This window comes from Somniosus microcephalus, chromosome 31, assembly GCF_052327205.1.
Source record: "Somniosus microcephalus isolate GS21.2 chromosome 31, FLI_Smic_1.0, whole genome shotgun sequence".
Lineage (NCBI taxonomy): Eukaryota > Metazoa > Chordata > Chondrichthyes > Squaliformes > Somniosidae > Somniosus > Somniosus microcephalus.
Window position 1 is genome coordinate 35590988 of NC_141017.1, and position 17421 is coordinate 35608408.

At 50.7% G+C, this 17421-nt stretch overlaps 1 protein-coding gene across 1 annotated transcript in view; it reads right to left on the reverse strand.

Moving 5' to 3' along the window:
• Window positions 1–532: 532 nt before the first annotated feature.
• The window catches only part of LOC147097734 (N-acetylmuramoyl-L-alanine amidase-like), a 28726-nt gene continuing 11837 nt past the window's right edge, over window positions 533–17421 (reverse strand). Inside the window, exons 3-5 of the mRNA XM_085971778.1 lie at window positions 11491–11701; window positions 2724–3018; window positions 533–1062 (exon numbers count right to left, since the gene is read on the reverse strand). Of these exons, the coding sequence (XP_085827904.1) occupies window positions 976–1062; window positions 2724–3018; window positions 11491–11701 (593 nt within the window). The 3' untranslated portion in view covers window positions 533–975. The remainder of the gene's footprint in view (window positions 1063–2723; window positions 3019–11490; window positions 11702–17421) is intronic.

Consider the following 17421-nt stretch of genomic DNA (forward strand, 5'->3'; position numbering starts at 1 on the left):
CACTGATGTTAAACTGACCGGCCTGCAGTTATTAGGATTGTCCTTACACCCTTTTTTGAACAATGGTGTCACATTTGCCACTCTCCAATCCTCAGGCACCTCCCCCGCATCTAGGGAAGATTGGAAAATTATGACAAGCCCTTCCGCTATCTCCACCCCCACTTCCCTTAGCAACCTGGGATACAAGCCGTCTGGACCAGGCAACTTATCCACTTCTAAGCACACCCAGCCTTTCTAGTACATCCTGTCTATCAATTTTCACCCTTTCCATTGCTTCTACCTTTTCCACTGCTACCGATATTTTGTCAGCATCTACCTCCTTAGTAAACACCGATACAAAGTACTCATTGAGCATTCTAGCCTTGCCCTGCGCCTCTAAGCATATATCACCTTCTATGTCTCTAATAGGCCCCACCCCGCCTCTTACTACCCGCTTACTGTTTACATGCCGGTAGAAGATATTTGGGTTCCCTTTTATGTTAACATATTAAAAAAATAATTGAGCCAAATTATAGTGAATAAACTCGGCAAATTGCACATTAAAATGAATGAGTTTATTAGTGGCCATGTAGCCATGACTGTGTCAATGTAGCTCTTTTTTTATTCGTTCATGGGATGTGAGCGTCGCTGACGAGGTCAGCATTTATTGCCCATCCCTAATTGCCCTTGAGAAGGTGGTGGTGAGCCGCCTTCTTGAACCGCTTCAGTTCGTGTGGTGAAGGTGCTCCCACAGTGCTGTTAGGGAGGGAGTTCCAGGATTTTGACCCAGCGACGATGAAGGAACGGCCGATATATTTCTAAGTCAGGATGGTGTGTGACTTGGAGGGGAACTTGGAGGTGGTGGTGTTCCCATGCGCCTGCTGCCCCTTGTCCTTCTAGGTGGAAGAGGTCGCGGGTTTGGGAGGTGCTGCCGAAGAAGCCTTGGCGAGTTGCTGCAGTGTATCCTGTAGATGGTCCTGGTTTGAGGGCTGGTCTTCATGTTTGAGCTTCTCTCTGTGGGTTACGTTTCAGTGGTTGCAATCCAGCTGTGCTCGCAGTGGTTCTGTTGGCTTCTCCAACCTCCTGTTATGGGAGATACAGATCAGAGGGTCAGAATTAAACCTTCCTGTATTTTCCTCCGCAACGGGCCTCAGCCCAACCTCAAAAAAGCGCCCCCTGCTGCACCAGTATGGCATTTACTCCATTGATCACACCAGTCATCCCATAGCCTCTCTGGAGGCCAATTGGTGCTGAGGAACCAGCAGCTCGGTCGAGACCATTGTTCCCGCTAAGTTGCGCGGCCACATGGTCACCTGCAAGGCCCCGCGCAGGCCGCTCACCGACTTTCACATTGTAGAAACCGCGCATTCGCATAGATTTGAATAGTCCGAGCATTGGGGGAGGCAGGCCGCGCAGGAGGCAGTGCAACTATGGGGGGACATTGGTCGGGGCTGCCCAAATTAATTTTATACAGGATCCTGCCAGCCAACAGACAGAGGGGAATCATGAGTCTAGGCTGGATCTGAGGTCAGAGATTCAACCCAGTCCTCTTCATTCCCTGTATCATTATCTTCACACCAAGGTATATCAATGAAGACTCTCCTGTTGCCTTCATGCCAAAGAATGTCTATTGCAAAACTATTGGAGACTCAATCTAGTTGCTGTCACGGTGAACCTTTTGGGATTCACTTCTAGACCTGAGGTCTGAGATGGTGGACATACGAACATATGAACATACGAATTAGGAGCAGGAGTCGGCCACTCGGCCCCTCGAGCCTGCTCCGCCATTCAATGAGACCATGGCTGATCTGATTACTCCACATTCCCGCCGACCCCCGATAACCTTTCACCCCCTTGCTTATCAAGAATCTATCTACCTCTGCCTTAAAATTATTCAAAGATTCTGCTTCCACCGCCCTCTGAGGAAGAGAGTTCCAAAGACTCACGACCCTCTGTTAGAAAAGATTTCTCCTCATCTCTGTCTTAAATGGGCGACCCCTTATTTTTAAACAGTGACCCCTAGTTCTAGATTCTCCCACAAGAGGAAACATCCTCTCCACATCCACCCTGTCCAGACCCCTCAGGATCTTATATGTTTCAATCAAGTCACCTCTTAATCTTCTAAACTCCAGCAGATACAAGCCTAGCCTGTCCAACCTTTCCTCATAAGACAGCCCGCCCATTCCAGGTATTGGGCAGGAAAGGAGTCCGAAATTGAGGGGTGACCGATAAATAATAAAGATTGAACCTGCACTCCATTGAGTGCGACTTGCAAGCACCTACACCGATCTCGCGCATTGCCAGACGTTGATACAGTCAAACCCATCCTAGTGGTGGAAGGCTGTGCCAATCAATGCAGGATTAGGGTAGAAGGTGGTTAAAAATGCAAAGAATTGGCGTCACTGGCTGAGCGACAAGATACAACATTTGGGAAGATGCTGAGGTGTTCTGGGCTCTTATGCAAAGTAAGAGGAGCTGGAGTAGGCCACTCAGCACTTGTCAACATTCCTTAACGTGCTCCTTTAACACAAATGGGTTAATGAGGTCACTGAAGAGGTACAAATAGGAATTGGACACTTGTGGGTTAAATCAGGAAGCAAAAAAAAAGCGCTGGGCGGGGTTTATACCCCAAGACACCAAAGGCCCAAACCATGGTGATGGCTTGTCCTCCAACCTTTCATAAAGACCATTGACCCTTGACATGATGACAATTCCCAGAGATTGCCCAATGGAAGCACTGTTACCTTAAAGGCCTCCCAGGTCTTGATCTCATTGAAGAACATTTCCCCTGGGCACGAGGTATCTCTGTGTTGTCGATGCCCATGGATGGTGTAATCACTGACTATTCTCTTGCCAGTCACAGCGCACCTCATGAGATTTTCTTTCACCAGCTCCATTGCAGCCTGGTCTGGAAGCTCGGAGGTGTAGTTGCCGATAAAACTCACTCCATACCCGTTGGAGTTTTGCCCTTTGGTGTGAGATCCTCGCCAGAGCCATCCACGGCCTTCGTACAGGTATCCATCGGAGCCTGCCACAAAGCTACAAAGACCATTCCAGAAATTAGCACAGCAGATAATGGTTTATTTTATTTTCGCCTGTCACATCTTAATCATGGCTCCATGGGCAACAACAACAACTTGTATTTATATAGCGCCTTTAACGTAGTAAAACGTCCCAAGGCGCTGCACAGGAGTATTTTAAGACAAAACAATTGACACCAAGCCACATAAGGATAAATTAGGGCACTGACCAAAAGCTTGGTCAAAGAGGTAGGTTTGAAGGAGCATCTTAAAGGAGGAGAGAGAGGTAGAGAGGCGGAGAGGTTTAGGGAGGGAATTCCAGAGCTTAGGGCCCAGGCAATAGAAGACTCGGCCGCCAATGGTGGAGCGATTATAATCAGGGATGCTCAAGAGGGCAGAATTAGAGGAGCGCAGATATCTCGGGGGGGGTTGTGGGGCTGGAGGAGATTACAGAGATAGGGAGGGGCGAGGCCATGGAGGGAATTGAAAACAAGGATGAGAATTTTGAAATCGAGGCGCTGCTTAACCGGGAGTCAATGTAGGTCAGCGAGCACAGAGGTGATGGGCGAACAGGACTTGGTGCGAGTTAGGACACGGGCAGCTGAGTTTTGGATGACCTCAGGTTTACGTAGGTTGGAATGTGGGAGGCCGGCCAGGAGTGCGTTGGAATAGTCAAGTCTAGAGGTAACAAAGGCATGGATGAGGGTTTCAGCAGCAGATGATCTGAGGCAAGGGTGGAGACAGGCGATGTTACGGAGTTGGAAGTATGTGATCTTAGTTATGTTGCGGATATGTGGTCGGAAGCTCATTTCAGGGTCAAATATGACAACAAGGTTGTGAACAGTGCGGTTCAGCCTCAGGCAGATGTTAGGGAGAGGGATGGAGTCGGTGGCTCGGGAACGGAGTTTGTGGCAGGGACCAAAAACAATAGCTTCGGTCTTCCCAATATTTAATTGGAGAAAATTTTTGCTCATCCAGAACTGGATGTACTCTAGACCCTGCATCAGAAACCTGAGAGGTATAATCTCTCAGTTCTACCTGTTAGGAACGATTGAACAGGCTGGGGTGCTTTTCTCTAGAAAAGAGAAGACTGAAGGGTGACCTGATAGAGGTCTTGTAAACGTTTAGTATGACTTTCTTGTTTTTGTATTCAATGCCCATATTTACAAAGCCAAGTATCCGATATGCTTTCTTAACTGCATTATCAACTTGCCCTGACACCTTCAAAGATTTGTGAATACAGGAAACTCTCGATTTACCGGCACCTAAATAACCGGAAATCTCGGTTAACCGGCAAAATTCAGGAGTAGGTTCAGGTAAGTTTTATTACTTGCCTTCCTCCATTTGTTGCTGTGCAAGGGTGTGGCTGCAGCTGTTGCTAAGCTACAGAGACGCTTGCAACTTGTGGCCATTGTTCTGAAGCTGTTGGGTTTGTTGCTTTATACGGAGCTCTCAGCTCCGTATCTTTTACTATAGCATTCGGTTATCCGGAATTTTTGATGAACCGGCACCACGTCGGTCCCGTCCGTGCCGGATAAAAAAAAGTTTCCTGTATGCAAACCCATTCACTGGGGGGGTTCCCTGCGGACCAGGCAAGGGGGGTGGGTACAGGTGGGGCATTTGCCCAACTAACTGTTTCATTCCCCAACGCGAGATCCCTTACCTTACTGAACACGAGCTTACTTATTCATGGCAATGAATAGCTCTATTTCTAGGAGCTTGTCCTTGGGGTGGGGGGTGGGGAATGTAGTGTATGTAACTGTTCTACCTTTAAGAGAACTATTTTAGGTGTGGCACTACTTTATCTTGGCTGCTGTATACTGTAATACCGACGGTGACCACACCGGTACATAAGTGCTGTGTCAGGATTTATTGGGCAGATTCGCCCTGACCTTCGAATAGTAAAGTCCTGTTAAAGTTACTCTTGTAGTCTGTGTATTAATTCGCCATAATACCTACAGACTTTACAGTGGCGACGAGTTCGATCTTACCCTGCGGCAACAATACTTCCGAAGCAGTTAACGAGCGTCGAGAAGAGGCACCCGCCCTCGTCGTTCTGCTGAGAGAAAACTCGAGTCTGCAGAGCAAGGAAGAAGGAAGAATTCAGACACGAAGCCTTCCATCAGCAACAGGCACTGATTGTCCCTTCTGCCACGGTGGTGAGTGAGCCGATCAGCACGAGAAGCAAGTCGGCCACGGTGACTGTGAGTAAAGGGAAAATTTAAAAAAATAAACGGAGGATAAGGGCGGTGAACTCGACCACGGTTAGGGGAAAGGAGCCGGACAGAAGTCGGGCCCAGAGGCGCTGAGACTGGGGCAACGTGGAGCACGGAAGCCGCGGTACAAGCGGGCTGGGAGACGCAACGGCGTCGTGAGACAGCTAGACCGCGACCGGCGAAAAAGGCCAGGCAGCTACCGAGGCCACGAGGCGCTGCGACCGGGATCGTAAGGCGCGGGAAGATATAAAAATAAATAAACCGCGGTGAACTCAGCCGCAGCCGGGGAGGAAAGCACCGGACTGCGAGAGGGCTGGGAGGCGTGATTGGAGTGAAAAAGGCCGGGCAGCGACCGAGGCCACGAAGCGCTGCGACCGGGATCGTAAGGCGCGGGAAGATATAAAAATAAATAAATCGCGGAGAACTCAGCCGCAGCCGGGGAGGAAAGCACCGGACTGCGAGAGGGCTGGGAGGCGCGATTGGAAGCCGCTGAGGGAGAGACAGAGCCCGAGTGAGCGGGAGAGACAGAGCCCGAGCGAGGGAGACTGAGCGAGATCCAGCCCAGCGGCTGAAACTGTTCGCCGTCAACGGGTTGTACCCAGCGCCGGTTGCCCTGCCGAGAAAAGGGAACAAGGAACGCACTGAAGCCGACGCGCAGGCTGCGAACCCCGAAAGCCAGCGGTCGTCGCCCGAGGGAAAAGCTTACCCCTTCCGCCAGGGGAAGAAACGCGGGAAGCCGCCAGTAGGCGGGGAAGAAGACAGAAGCGGGAAACCGCCATTTTGAAAGTGGGCGGGGAAAGAAGACAAGCGCGGGAAACCGCCATTTTGAAAAAAAAAAAGTTAAAGAAATATTTCGTTGTTGTTTCTCAGGAAGAGTGTGAAGATGCCTAAGCGTAGTAACATCAACGGTTTCGATTCCGATGTGGAAGATTGGGCCACGTATGTAGAACGCATCGAGATATATTGTAAGGTCAATAAGATAGCAAATTATGACAAAGCTCTAACCTTACTAAACTCAATGGGTGCGAAGACATACGGATTATTGAAGCATCTTCTATCACCAGCTAAACCGGCGGATCAGTCTTTCGCTAATATTGTTGCTGTCCTGAAGGATCATTTTAACCCCGCACCGCTGATGTTAGCGGAACGATCTAAATTTTACGTGAGAACGCAACGAAAAGAGGAAAGCAACGCGGAGTACCTGGTTGAACTGCGTAGGCTAGCAAAATACTGTCAGTTTGGGGTAAATCTGGCAGAGGCACTGAGAGACAAGTTCGTGTGCGGGATGTCGAAGGAAGGAACACAAAAACGACTGCACGAAGAGAACGATCTTACACTTGATAAGGCTGTCCTTATTGCAGCATCGCACGAAGCCACAGCGAGAGGCACGGCGGAAATGCAGCGGAAGACAGCGGTACTCAGTGTGGATCAAATGACTTCGGGTACAACGAAATGTTATCGTTGTGGGAAGACAACACACGACCAGAACCAATGCTGGTTTAAAAACCAGGAATGTAGAAAATGTGGCAAGCTTGGTCACATAGCTAAGGTATGCCGGTCAGGAAAGAAGACCAGCAATAATAAGTCACCGCAGAAGAAGTACAGAAAGGTACATAAGGTGACTGGGAAGAGTCCAGATGAACAGAATTCGGACTCAGACTCCAACAGCAAGGAACTGGGTAGTCTGAGGATTCACAATGTGAGTAAAGAAGCTGACCGACAAACTATCTGGGTCATACTACAGATTGCAAAAGTCCAAGTGAAGATGGAAGTGGACACCGGATCGGCGTTGACGGTCATGAATAAGCAAGATTACAAAAAGTTATTCAAACATATTCCCCTACGGGATACAGAGATAGTATTGCAGACATACACGGGGCACAAAGTATACCCCATCGGAAAGATAAAAGTCAAGGTGAGATACAAGGACAAAGATCACCAAGGGATGGACATGTATGTGCTGCCCAAGGGAGGTCCACCACTTCTGGGACGGGAGTGGATCAGGAAAATAAAGATAGACTGGCATTCACTAAACACAATGACGGTAGATTCCGGAAAGGAAGATGTCAAACCTGAACGGTTGTCCAGAATATTGGATGAAGCTAAAGAGGTATTCCAGCAAGGACTGGGAACACTGAGAGGAATTAAAGCAAAAATCAAGATTGCAGAACATGCAAGCCCAAAATTTTTCAAAGCCAGATCGGTACCTTACACGATACGACCTGCTGTGGAGGCAGAACTGGAAGAGCTTGAACGTTCAGGGGTACTGTCTAAGGTGGACTGGAGTGAGTGGGCCACGCCCATTGTTCCCGTCATGAAGTCTTCATCAAGTAACAAGCCAGGGGGACCGGGAAAGGTCCGCATCTGCGGAGACTTCAAGATCACAGTTAATCCAGTGCTTCACACGGTACAATACCCGCTTCCGCGGATTGAGGATATCTTTGCTTCATTGTCTGGCGGGAAACACTTCACCAAGATAGACCTGGCACAAGCATACTTACAAATGGAAGTCGAGGAAGAGTCGCGCCAGTATCTCACAATCAACACGCACAGAGGCTTGTATCGTTATAATAGACTGGTTTTTGGAGTAGCTTCGGCTCCAGCAATTTGGCAGAGGGCCATGGAGCAGGTCTTACAGGGTATTCCAAGCACGCAGTGTTACTTGGACGATATCCTGATTACGGGAGAAGACGAGGAGGAACACCTCACAAATTTGAAACTGGTGCTCACCAGGTTGAAGGAATATGGCCTTCGAGTTAATCGCCAGAAATGTGAGTTCTTCCAGAAACGGATCTCGTACTGCGGTCATGTCATTGACCAAGAGGGGCTGCACAAGTCACCTGACAAGATAGAAGCTGTCGTGAAGGCCCCCGCTCCGGAAAATGTATCACAGTTGAGATCGTTTCTGGGGTTGATTAATTATTACCACAAGTTTCTGCCAAATCTATCCACGGTGCTGCATCCGCTGAATGCTCTGTTGCAGAAAGAAGTACCATGGAAGTGGAGCGAGCGCTGTAAGAAGGCCTTTCGCAGAAGCAAGGCGTTGATTACCTCTGAGGAAGTGTTGGCTCATTTCAACCCAACGTTACCTCTTCGTCTAGCTTGTGATGCTTCCCCTTATGGAATTGGAGCAGTACTTTCACACAAGTTACCAAATGGCTCGGAAAGGCCAGTCGCATTTGCGTCCCGATCATTGACCTCCGCTGAGCGAAATTATGCTCAGATAGATAGGGAGGCCCTCAGCCTTGTGTGGGGAGTAAAGAAATTCAATCATTACCTGCAGGGCAAGAAGTTCACATTACTGACAGACCACCAGCCGTTGGGGTCCATATTCAACCCTAACAAGGCCGTTTCCACTATGACAGCGCAAAGGCTACAGAGGTGGTCCGTGTTACTTGGGGCACACCAATATGACATCGAATACAAAAGGTCCAAACAGCATGGAAATGCTGATGGGTTATCGCGCCTACCGTTGCCAGTAGTAGAAGAGGCGGCTACAGTGGACCCGGTAGAGATGTTCCACTCATCCATAGTGGAATGTCTACCAGTAACAAATTCGATGATCGAAAATGAAACAAGAAATGACCCGACTCTCTCACGAGTCTACGATTTAACAGTGGAGGGATGGCCAGCACATGGCGAACCAACGCTGCCCGCATTTTCGCAAAGAAAAGAACAGCTGTCAGTGTGCCGAGGAACCTTGATGTGTGGATCAAGAGTGGTGATTCCACCCAAACTTCAGCATAAGGTGCTAAAGGAGCTTCACGAGGGGCATCTGGGTGGAGTGAAAATGAAGAACCTAGCAAGAGCGTTTGTGTGGTGGCCAGGTATTGATGGAGACATCGAAGAAATAACCAAGAGCTGTCTAGGATGCCAGAAGGTCCAAAACGCGCCACCACAAGCTCCTCTGCATCCATGGGAGTGGCCCTCATCTCCTTGGCAAAGGGTACACGTCGACTTTGCTGGTCCATTTATGGACTCAATGTTTCTAATCGCGGTGGATGCACACTCCAAGTGGCCGGAGGTAATAAAGATGTCCTCCACCACCACGGAAAAAACCATCACAGTATTAAGGACCATATTTGCCAGGAATGGGCTGCCGGAACAGATCTGTTCTGATAATGGACCGCAATTTGTGTCCGAAGAATTCAGGAAGTTCTTAAAAAGGAATGGGGTCAAGCACTACACGTCAGCCCCATACCATCCCGCCACCAATGGATTAGCTGAAAGGTTTGTCCAGACCTTCAAGAAAGCCATAAAGGCCATGGGTAATGAAAACATCAACCTACAACATAAGGTAGATAACTTCTTGTTGGCGTACAGGAATGCAACACATGCGGTCACAAACCAAACTCCCGCCATGATGTTTTTCAATAGAAGACTAAGATGCCGGCTGGATTTGATTAAGCCAAACATCAGAAGGGACGTAGAGAACCGGCAATTTCAGGGCATGAATGAAAGGCCAACTAGATCCTTTCAGATAGGTCAACAAGTTTTGGCCCGGGACTACCGTACCGAGAAATGGCAGCCTGGAACTATTGGGAAAAGGCTAGGGCCGTTGATGTATACCGTGGACATTGGTGACAGCATAATAAGGCGCCATGTTGACCAGATCATAGGGTCATCCACAAAGGATCAACCTACTCCACAACCTTACACGGCTAATGTTGAAGCAGAGATACCCAGAGCACCTACCTCCGATCTGGTAATACTGGAATCAGATGAACCTGACACTGTCCTTCAAGCCGAATCGACCTTGCCAGAAGAACCTACTACCCCGCCGAAAACTACTACACCACCGAGGCGTTATCCGGACAGAGTCAGGAAGCCTCCAGAGAGACTGAATCTGTGAACTGTTTTGCATAAGTTTTATATATGTTATGATGTTATGTTAATGGGGAATAAGTATGTTGTAAGCTAAAAAGGGAGGATTGTAGTGTATGTAACTGTTCTACCTTTAAGAGAACTATTTTAGGTGTGGCACTACTTTATCTTGGCTGCTGTATACTGTAATACCGACAGTGACCACACCGGTATATAAGTGCTGTGTCAGGATTTATTGGGCAGATTCGCCCTGACCTTCGAATAGTAAAGTCCTGTTACTCTTGTAGTCTGTGTATTAATTCGCCATAATACCTACAGACTTTACAGGGAAGAACATTAGCTACTCCTCCTGCCCAAAGTGACATGGACCATGGACCGTGGTCCAGCTTCAATCTCCTGCCTTGACGACCCTTTCATTTTCTACCCCCTCCCGCCTCCTTAGAAATGCTGGATACCAAGGGTATCATTTACATTTTGAAAGGTACTTATGCCAACTGTAATAGATAATTGATACATTTAAGGGGAAAGCTAGATAAGAATATAAGAACATAATAAGAACATAAGAAATAGGAGCAGGAGTAGGCCATACGGCCCCTCGGCCTGCTCCGCCATTCAATAGGATCATGGCTGATCCGAAACTAGACTCACGTCCACTTCCCTGCCCTCTCCCCGTAACCCCTAATTCCCTTATCTGCTAGGAAACTGTCTATCTCCGTTTTAAATTTATTTAATGTTGCAGCTTCCACAGCTCTCTGGGGTAGCAAATTCCATAGATTTACTACCCTCTGAGTGAAGAAGTTTCTCCTCATCTCAGTTTTGAAACGGCAGCCCCTTATTCTAAGATTATGCCCCCTAGTTCTAGTCTCACCCATCAGTGGAAACATCCTCACCGCATCCACCCGATCAAGCCCCCTCACAATCTTATATGTTTCGATAAGATCGCCTCTCATTCTTCTGAACTCCAATGAGTAGAGGCCCAACTTACTCAACCTTTCCTCATACGTCAACCCCCTCATCTCCAGAATCAACCGAGTGAACCTTCTCTGAACCGCCTCGAGAGCAAGTATATCTTTTCTTAAATATGGAAACCAAAACTGCACGCAATATTCCAGGTGTGGCCTCACCAGTACCCTGTATAACTGCAGCAAGACTTCCCTGCTTTTCTACTCCATCCCCCTTGCAATAAAAGCCAAGATTCCATTGGCCTTCCTGATCACCTGCTGTACCTGCATACTAACCTTTTGTGTTTCATGCACCAGGACCCCCAGATCCCTTTGTACTTGAGGGAGAAAGGAATAGAGGGTCATAATGATAGGGTGAGATGAAGTAGGGTGGGAGCAGGCTGGTGTGGAGCATAAACACCGGCACGGACCAGTAGGGCTGATTGGACTGTTGCTGTGCTGTTAATACTTTGTAATCCCTCAGGACATGAAGTGAAGCAGGCTCCTTACTTGTATGCGATGTCGTGCCATTGCCGCTCGTCCTGGTGGAAGCGTTGCATGCTCCTCATGTCCGCCGCGCAGTCCCAGAAATTGGTGCAGGGTCGGCTTGGCTGGTAGGTATGGTGGATGTAGACAAAGCGTAGGGGCAGCGCCAAGTACACGGGCCTCCCTTTGTAGGCCTTGGCGGCCCACATACAGCGAGGAATAATGGCGGGGCATTCTGCAAAGAATAAAGACACGCTGACGCTGGGGAGCAAAGAAAGAGCGAATCACGGACACCTTAGAAACAAAGAGAGACTCGCATTTCTCCAGCCTATCACAACCTCAGGACGTCCCAAAGTGCTTTACAGCCAATGAAGTACTTTTTTTGAAGTGCAGTCACTGTTGTAATGTGGGAAACGCGGCATCCAATTTGCGCACAGCAAGCTCCCACAAAGAGCAATGAGATAATGACCCGATCATCTGTTTTAGTGATGTTGGTTGTGGGATAAATATTGGCCCCAGGGCACCAGGGAGAACTCGCCTTCTTTAAAATAGTGGCCGTGGGATCTTTTACGTCCACCTGAGAGAGCAGACGGGGCCTCGGTTTAACGTCTCATCTGAAAGACGGCACCTCCGACAGTGCAGCGCTCCTTCAGCACTGCACTGGGAGTGTCAGCCTAGATTTTTGTGGTCAAGTCCCTGGAGTGGGACTTAAACCCACAATATTCTGACTCAGAGGCGAGTGTGCTGCCCACTGAGCCACAGCTGACACATGTTAAGAGCATACGAATTAGGAGCAGGAGTCGGCCGTAGGGCCCCTCGAGCCTGCTCCGCCATTCAAAAAGATCACGGCTGATCTTTTACCTCAGCTTCACTTCCCCGCCCGCTCCCCATGTTGATGGGGTGAGATGAAGTGGGGGCGGGAGGAGGCTCGTGTGGAGCAGAAACACCGGCACGGACCAGTTGGGCCGAATGGCCTGTGTATGTGCTGTAGATTCTGTGTAACTTCGCTATGTGGTGTGGAGCTGAGTGTAGAAGAACTGGGGCTGAATTCTACACCTGCTCGTAATCGGGCGGGAAAGTGGTGCCAATGAGGGCATCATCGGGCAACGTGAATTGTCCCCGCTCCTCCTCCTCCTCCATCGCCCAACATATGCAAGTTCCAGGTTTTCCAATCCAGTTCTCTCCCGCCCGTCCCTGTTCCTCCTGCTCCCCAGGACAGCCTGGAAACTCATGGTGGCCGGACCGGGGGCCGGTGATGGGACTTGACCCCCGCGTTCCGCAAATGGAGGCGGAGGGCCTACAGGAGGCCTCCCCTTCCTCCGATCGCTTAACTGGCGAAGGCCCGGGTGTGGGCCGACGCTGCTCCATTTCACAGGCCCCTGTGGATCCTATAATGTCACTCCCGGCTGTTGCGTTTGCAAAGATAATCCAGAGACCGTAAGCAGAGTTCAGTTCATGCTGCTTTTATAATGGCTGCCACACACAGACACTTCCAGGCAAAAGCAATCGAATACCTACACACAATACAATGATCACAGCACTATCAAACTCCATGTGCTCAGGCCAAGGCAATCGAGTACCTATCACCAATGTCAGACATAACATTTCCTCCCCCCTCACAGAATTTCAAACATGAAATGTAGTGACAAAGTCCTGTAGGTGGCCAGGGCGAGAACGTGTACGAACAGGCCGAGGTGTGGACTGGTGAAGAGCAGGCCGAAGTGGGGACTGCTGAGGAACAGGCTGAGGCACAATATCTGCTTGGGGGTTGGCTGGCTGAGTCACATGTGCATCCTGCCACTCTGGGGGTAAGGCTTGGGGGTTAGGTCCGTATAATCCCGCATCAGGGGGTGCTGGCACCTTCCGAAGGCGGCTGGCATGCCACCGAGAGCCGTCAGTGAGGCAGAAAGTGGCTGGTCCAAGTTGGCAGCTGATTTGGAGAGGGGAGGACCAGAATGACGCCATCTTATTATTACGGTGAGGCCTGCGGACTCTGACCCAATCAGAGACTGAGATGTTGGGCGCCTTGGCCCTCTTCGACTGGTCAAAGCGGAGTTTCATCTTCTCCTGCTGTCTAGCGACTGTGGCTTGAGCCGGTGGAGCAGGGCTCTGAGCTAGCGAGGGGCGGAGCCTGCCAAGGGGCAGCATGAGCTCACGGCCTAGCATGAGGGATGCGGGTAAGACCCCTGTAGTGGAATGCTGGGAGGCTCTGTAGTGCAGCAGTGTGTGGAGGAGGGCCTTGTCAAACGTACACCCCTGGGTTAGGTGTGCTCTGAGGTCATTTTTCAGTGTCTGGTTAAAACACTCCACCCCCCCCCCCATTTGACTCGGGGTGGTAGTACGCTGTGCGAATGTGACGGATGCCCTTGCTCACAAGGTAAGGGGAGAGTTCCGAAGAGACCATTTGGGGGCCATTGTCTGTGGTGATGACCTTTGGATGCCCCCAGCGGGAGAAGAGGGACTCAAGGATATCAATGATGACCCGAGAGGTGACGGAGCCCACGGCAGTGACCTCTGGCCATTTTGAGTGCAGGTCATAGGTCACCACTAGGAACCGTTGATGGTGGGGGACACCATGGATCTCCCCGCAGACGTCCAGCTGCAGGTGCTCCCAGGGCTGAGGGGGCCAGGCAAGGGGTTGCAGGGGTGGGGGAGCTTGGTGGCCAGTCTTGCCACTTACAAGGCAGGCTGCACAGTCCTTGACCAGGGCCTCGATTCCCCTGTCGATACCCGGCCACCACACTAGGTCTCGGCATCGTTGTTTGAGCTTCACTATGCCCAAGAGGCCCTCATGCGCCATGGATAAAACACGCGCATGAAGGGCACTTGGGACCACAGTGCAGAGCCCACGTGCAACACAGGAGTCATTCCAGCAGGAGAGCTCCTCTTTAACTCTGGAGTAGGCAGACAGTTCCTCAGACACCTTGCGAGGCCAGCCATCTCTGATGAAGGTGCACAGCTGGGAGAGGGCCGGATCCTGTTCAGAGGCCTCTTTGAGCTCCTGGAGAGAGACTGTGGTTTGGAGAGGCGTGTGCAGCATCTGGACGATATCCTGTTCCACATGTTCAGACCCGACGAGTGGGGCTGGGGCAGAGACAGTGCGGGAGAGCAGATCTGCAACAACATTGTCACGTCCTGGTATGAACTGGAGACTGAAATTGTATTGGCGGAGGCGGTCAGACCAGCGGTGTAGACGCAGTGGTCTGTGGCCCGTGCCGGATGTCGACAGCAGGGCAGTGAGAGCCTGGTGATCGGTTCGCAGGGTGAAGGCACGGCCATACGTGTACAGGTGCCACCGCTCACATGCCCAGACGCACGCCAGCGCCTCACGCTCGCCTACTGAGTACTTCTGTTCGGTGGGGCTAAGGGCTCGGGAGGCAAAGGCAATTGGTTTCTCCACTCCATTCTGTATCTGCAATAACACCGCCCCCACAGCTGCAGCGGACGCGTCGCAGGTGACGAGGGTGGGGCTGGCGACGTCAAAGTGAGCCAACACTGGAGGCGACGTGAGCTGCGTTTTGAGGAGGCGAACAGCTTCCGTACAGGCTTGTGACCACACCCAGGGCTCATCCTTTCGCAGGAGCTGGCGCAGTGGGGCTGTGGTGGCTGAGTACTGGGGCAAAAACTTCAGGTAGTACCCAGTCATGCCAAGGAAGGAGGCAACCTGTGCTGCAGAGCTCGATTCTGGGATGCTGTGAATGGCATCCACGTTTGACTGGAGTGGAGATATACAGTCAGCCAACAACCGAAACCCCACAAATTCGATCTCTGAAACAGCAAAGACACACTTTTCGCCATTCAGTGTGAGCTTGTGTTTTGCTAGAGCTGTAAAAACTCTGTGAAGGCGTTCGTCGTGAGTGGAGGTCGAGGGCCCATGCACGACGATGTCATCCAGGTAGATGGCCACCCCAAGAATGCCCGCGAGCACAGAGGACATCACCTTTTGGAAGCAGCTGGGTGCAGAGCTAAGTCCAAATGGCATCCTGGTGTACCGAAAGACGCCAGCATGTGTCACAAAAGCAGTGAGGTCCCTGCTGCTGGGGTGGAGGGGAACCTGTAGATAGCCCTGTCGAAGGTCCAGTTTCGAGAACAGGATGGAATCATAGAACTGCGCTGTGAGTTCCTCTGACGTGGGCAGTGGATACTTGTCAGGGATTACAGCCTTATTCACTGCTCGAAGATCGACACAGATGCGTAGACCACCTGACTTTTTTGTTGCGACCATCAGGTTGGAGACCCATGGGGAGGCATCAACTGGTTCGATGACGCCGGCTTCCAGTAGCTGCTTTAGTTCAGCTGTGACCCCGTCACAGAGAGCAAGCGGGATGCGGCGCAGTGGCTGAATGACAGGGGTAACGGTGGAGTCAACCATGGGCTGGTGGGTGAAGGCAGTCAGGCAGCCCAGACCCTCGAAGAGTGCTGGCCATGTTTGGCGCCACGGTGAGGCGACGTGTAGAATCGCAGACCCGCCGGTGTCCAAGAGAGAAAAACCCAGGTCAGTGAAAAGATCCAGTCCCATCAGTTAGCTCCTTGGCGTGCCACATGAAAACAAAAATCTGGCAAAACTTTTGTTCCATAGCGTACAGTGAGGTTGACTGAGCCCACCAGTCCAATTTTCGAATTACCATACCTGCAAAGGGTAGAGGAGGGCACAGAGAGTGGCAAGGAGCTGAAAAAGCATTTGAATGTGTCCACATTCAGCAGTGAGACGCTGGCACCGGTATCCAACAACAGAGGGATGCATACATCATTCAGGTTAATTGTGCATGACTTGAAAGCCACTACTGGCCCAGAGCTCACATTGTGAATTATAGTGCTTGAGGACTGAGAGTGTTCATTTGTAGCAACCGGGGCAGAGCGGCAGACATTGGCAAAGTGATTTTGTTTTCCACAATTGCGACAGGCTTGGCCACGCACGGGGCAATTCTGCGCTCTGGTAACATGTGAACGAGATCCGCAGTTTCCACACTGTTGCCGCGGTAGTGCGCGTTACTGCCGTCGCGCGAGCATTACAGTGCCAGGGCTGTCGGAGCCGAGGGCGCTGTCACTGGGTGTGTGTGCTAGTTTCGCTGCACATTCGGCTGCAGACTCCACTTGAAAGGCAATGTTGACTGCCTGTGACAACGACAGATCGTCGGACTCAAGTAACAGTCTTTCACGCACTCTCACGTTGTTGGTGTGCTCTATTAGTTGATCATGCACCATCTCATCTTGTAGTGCACCGAACTTGCACGAGCTAGCTAACCCCCTCAAATTAGCCACGTATTGATGCACCGACTCGCCGGGGAGTTGGTGACGCTGTTTAAAAATGAATCGCCGCAGGAGGGCACTTTGTGGGGCAGAGAAGTGTGTGCTTAATAGAGCCACAGCCTCATCATATGTTTGAATTGAGTCTGCTGTGCATAATGTCCCAAGAACATGCTGGCCCTCCACTCCCAAGCAATGGGATAACAGTGCCTTTTTCCGAGCCGTACTCACAGTTTCTAGTCCAAGAGCAATGAGATAGGTTTCAAAGGACTGTAACCAGCGAACCCATGGGATCGGGGGCTCACCGGGTAGTGCAAGGAAGGGAGGAGGTGGTGGAAGAGAGATTTCAGCCATCCTTGTCGCCAAATGTTGCGTTTGCAAAGATAATCCAGAGACCGTAAGCAGAGTTCAGTTCATGTTGCTTTTATAATGGCTGCCACACACAGACACCCAGGCACAAGCAATCGAATACCTATACACAATACAATGATAACAGCACTATCAAACTCCATGTGCTCAGGCCAAGGCAATCGAGTATCTATCACCAATGTCAGACATAACACCGGCTCTTTCAGGAGCTGCAGCAGCAGGCTGTGGTCTCTCTGGTGGGCTCCTAACTTGCTGACGGGAATCCAGCTGTGAATACGGAATGACCACCCCCCCCCCCCCCCCCCCGACACAGGAAGTTGGGCTGGGGTCACGGCAGGG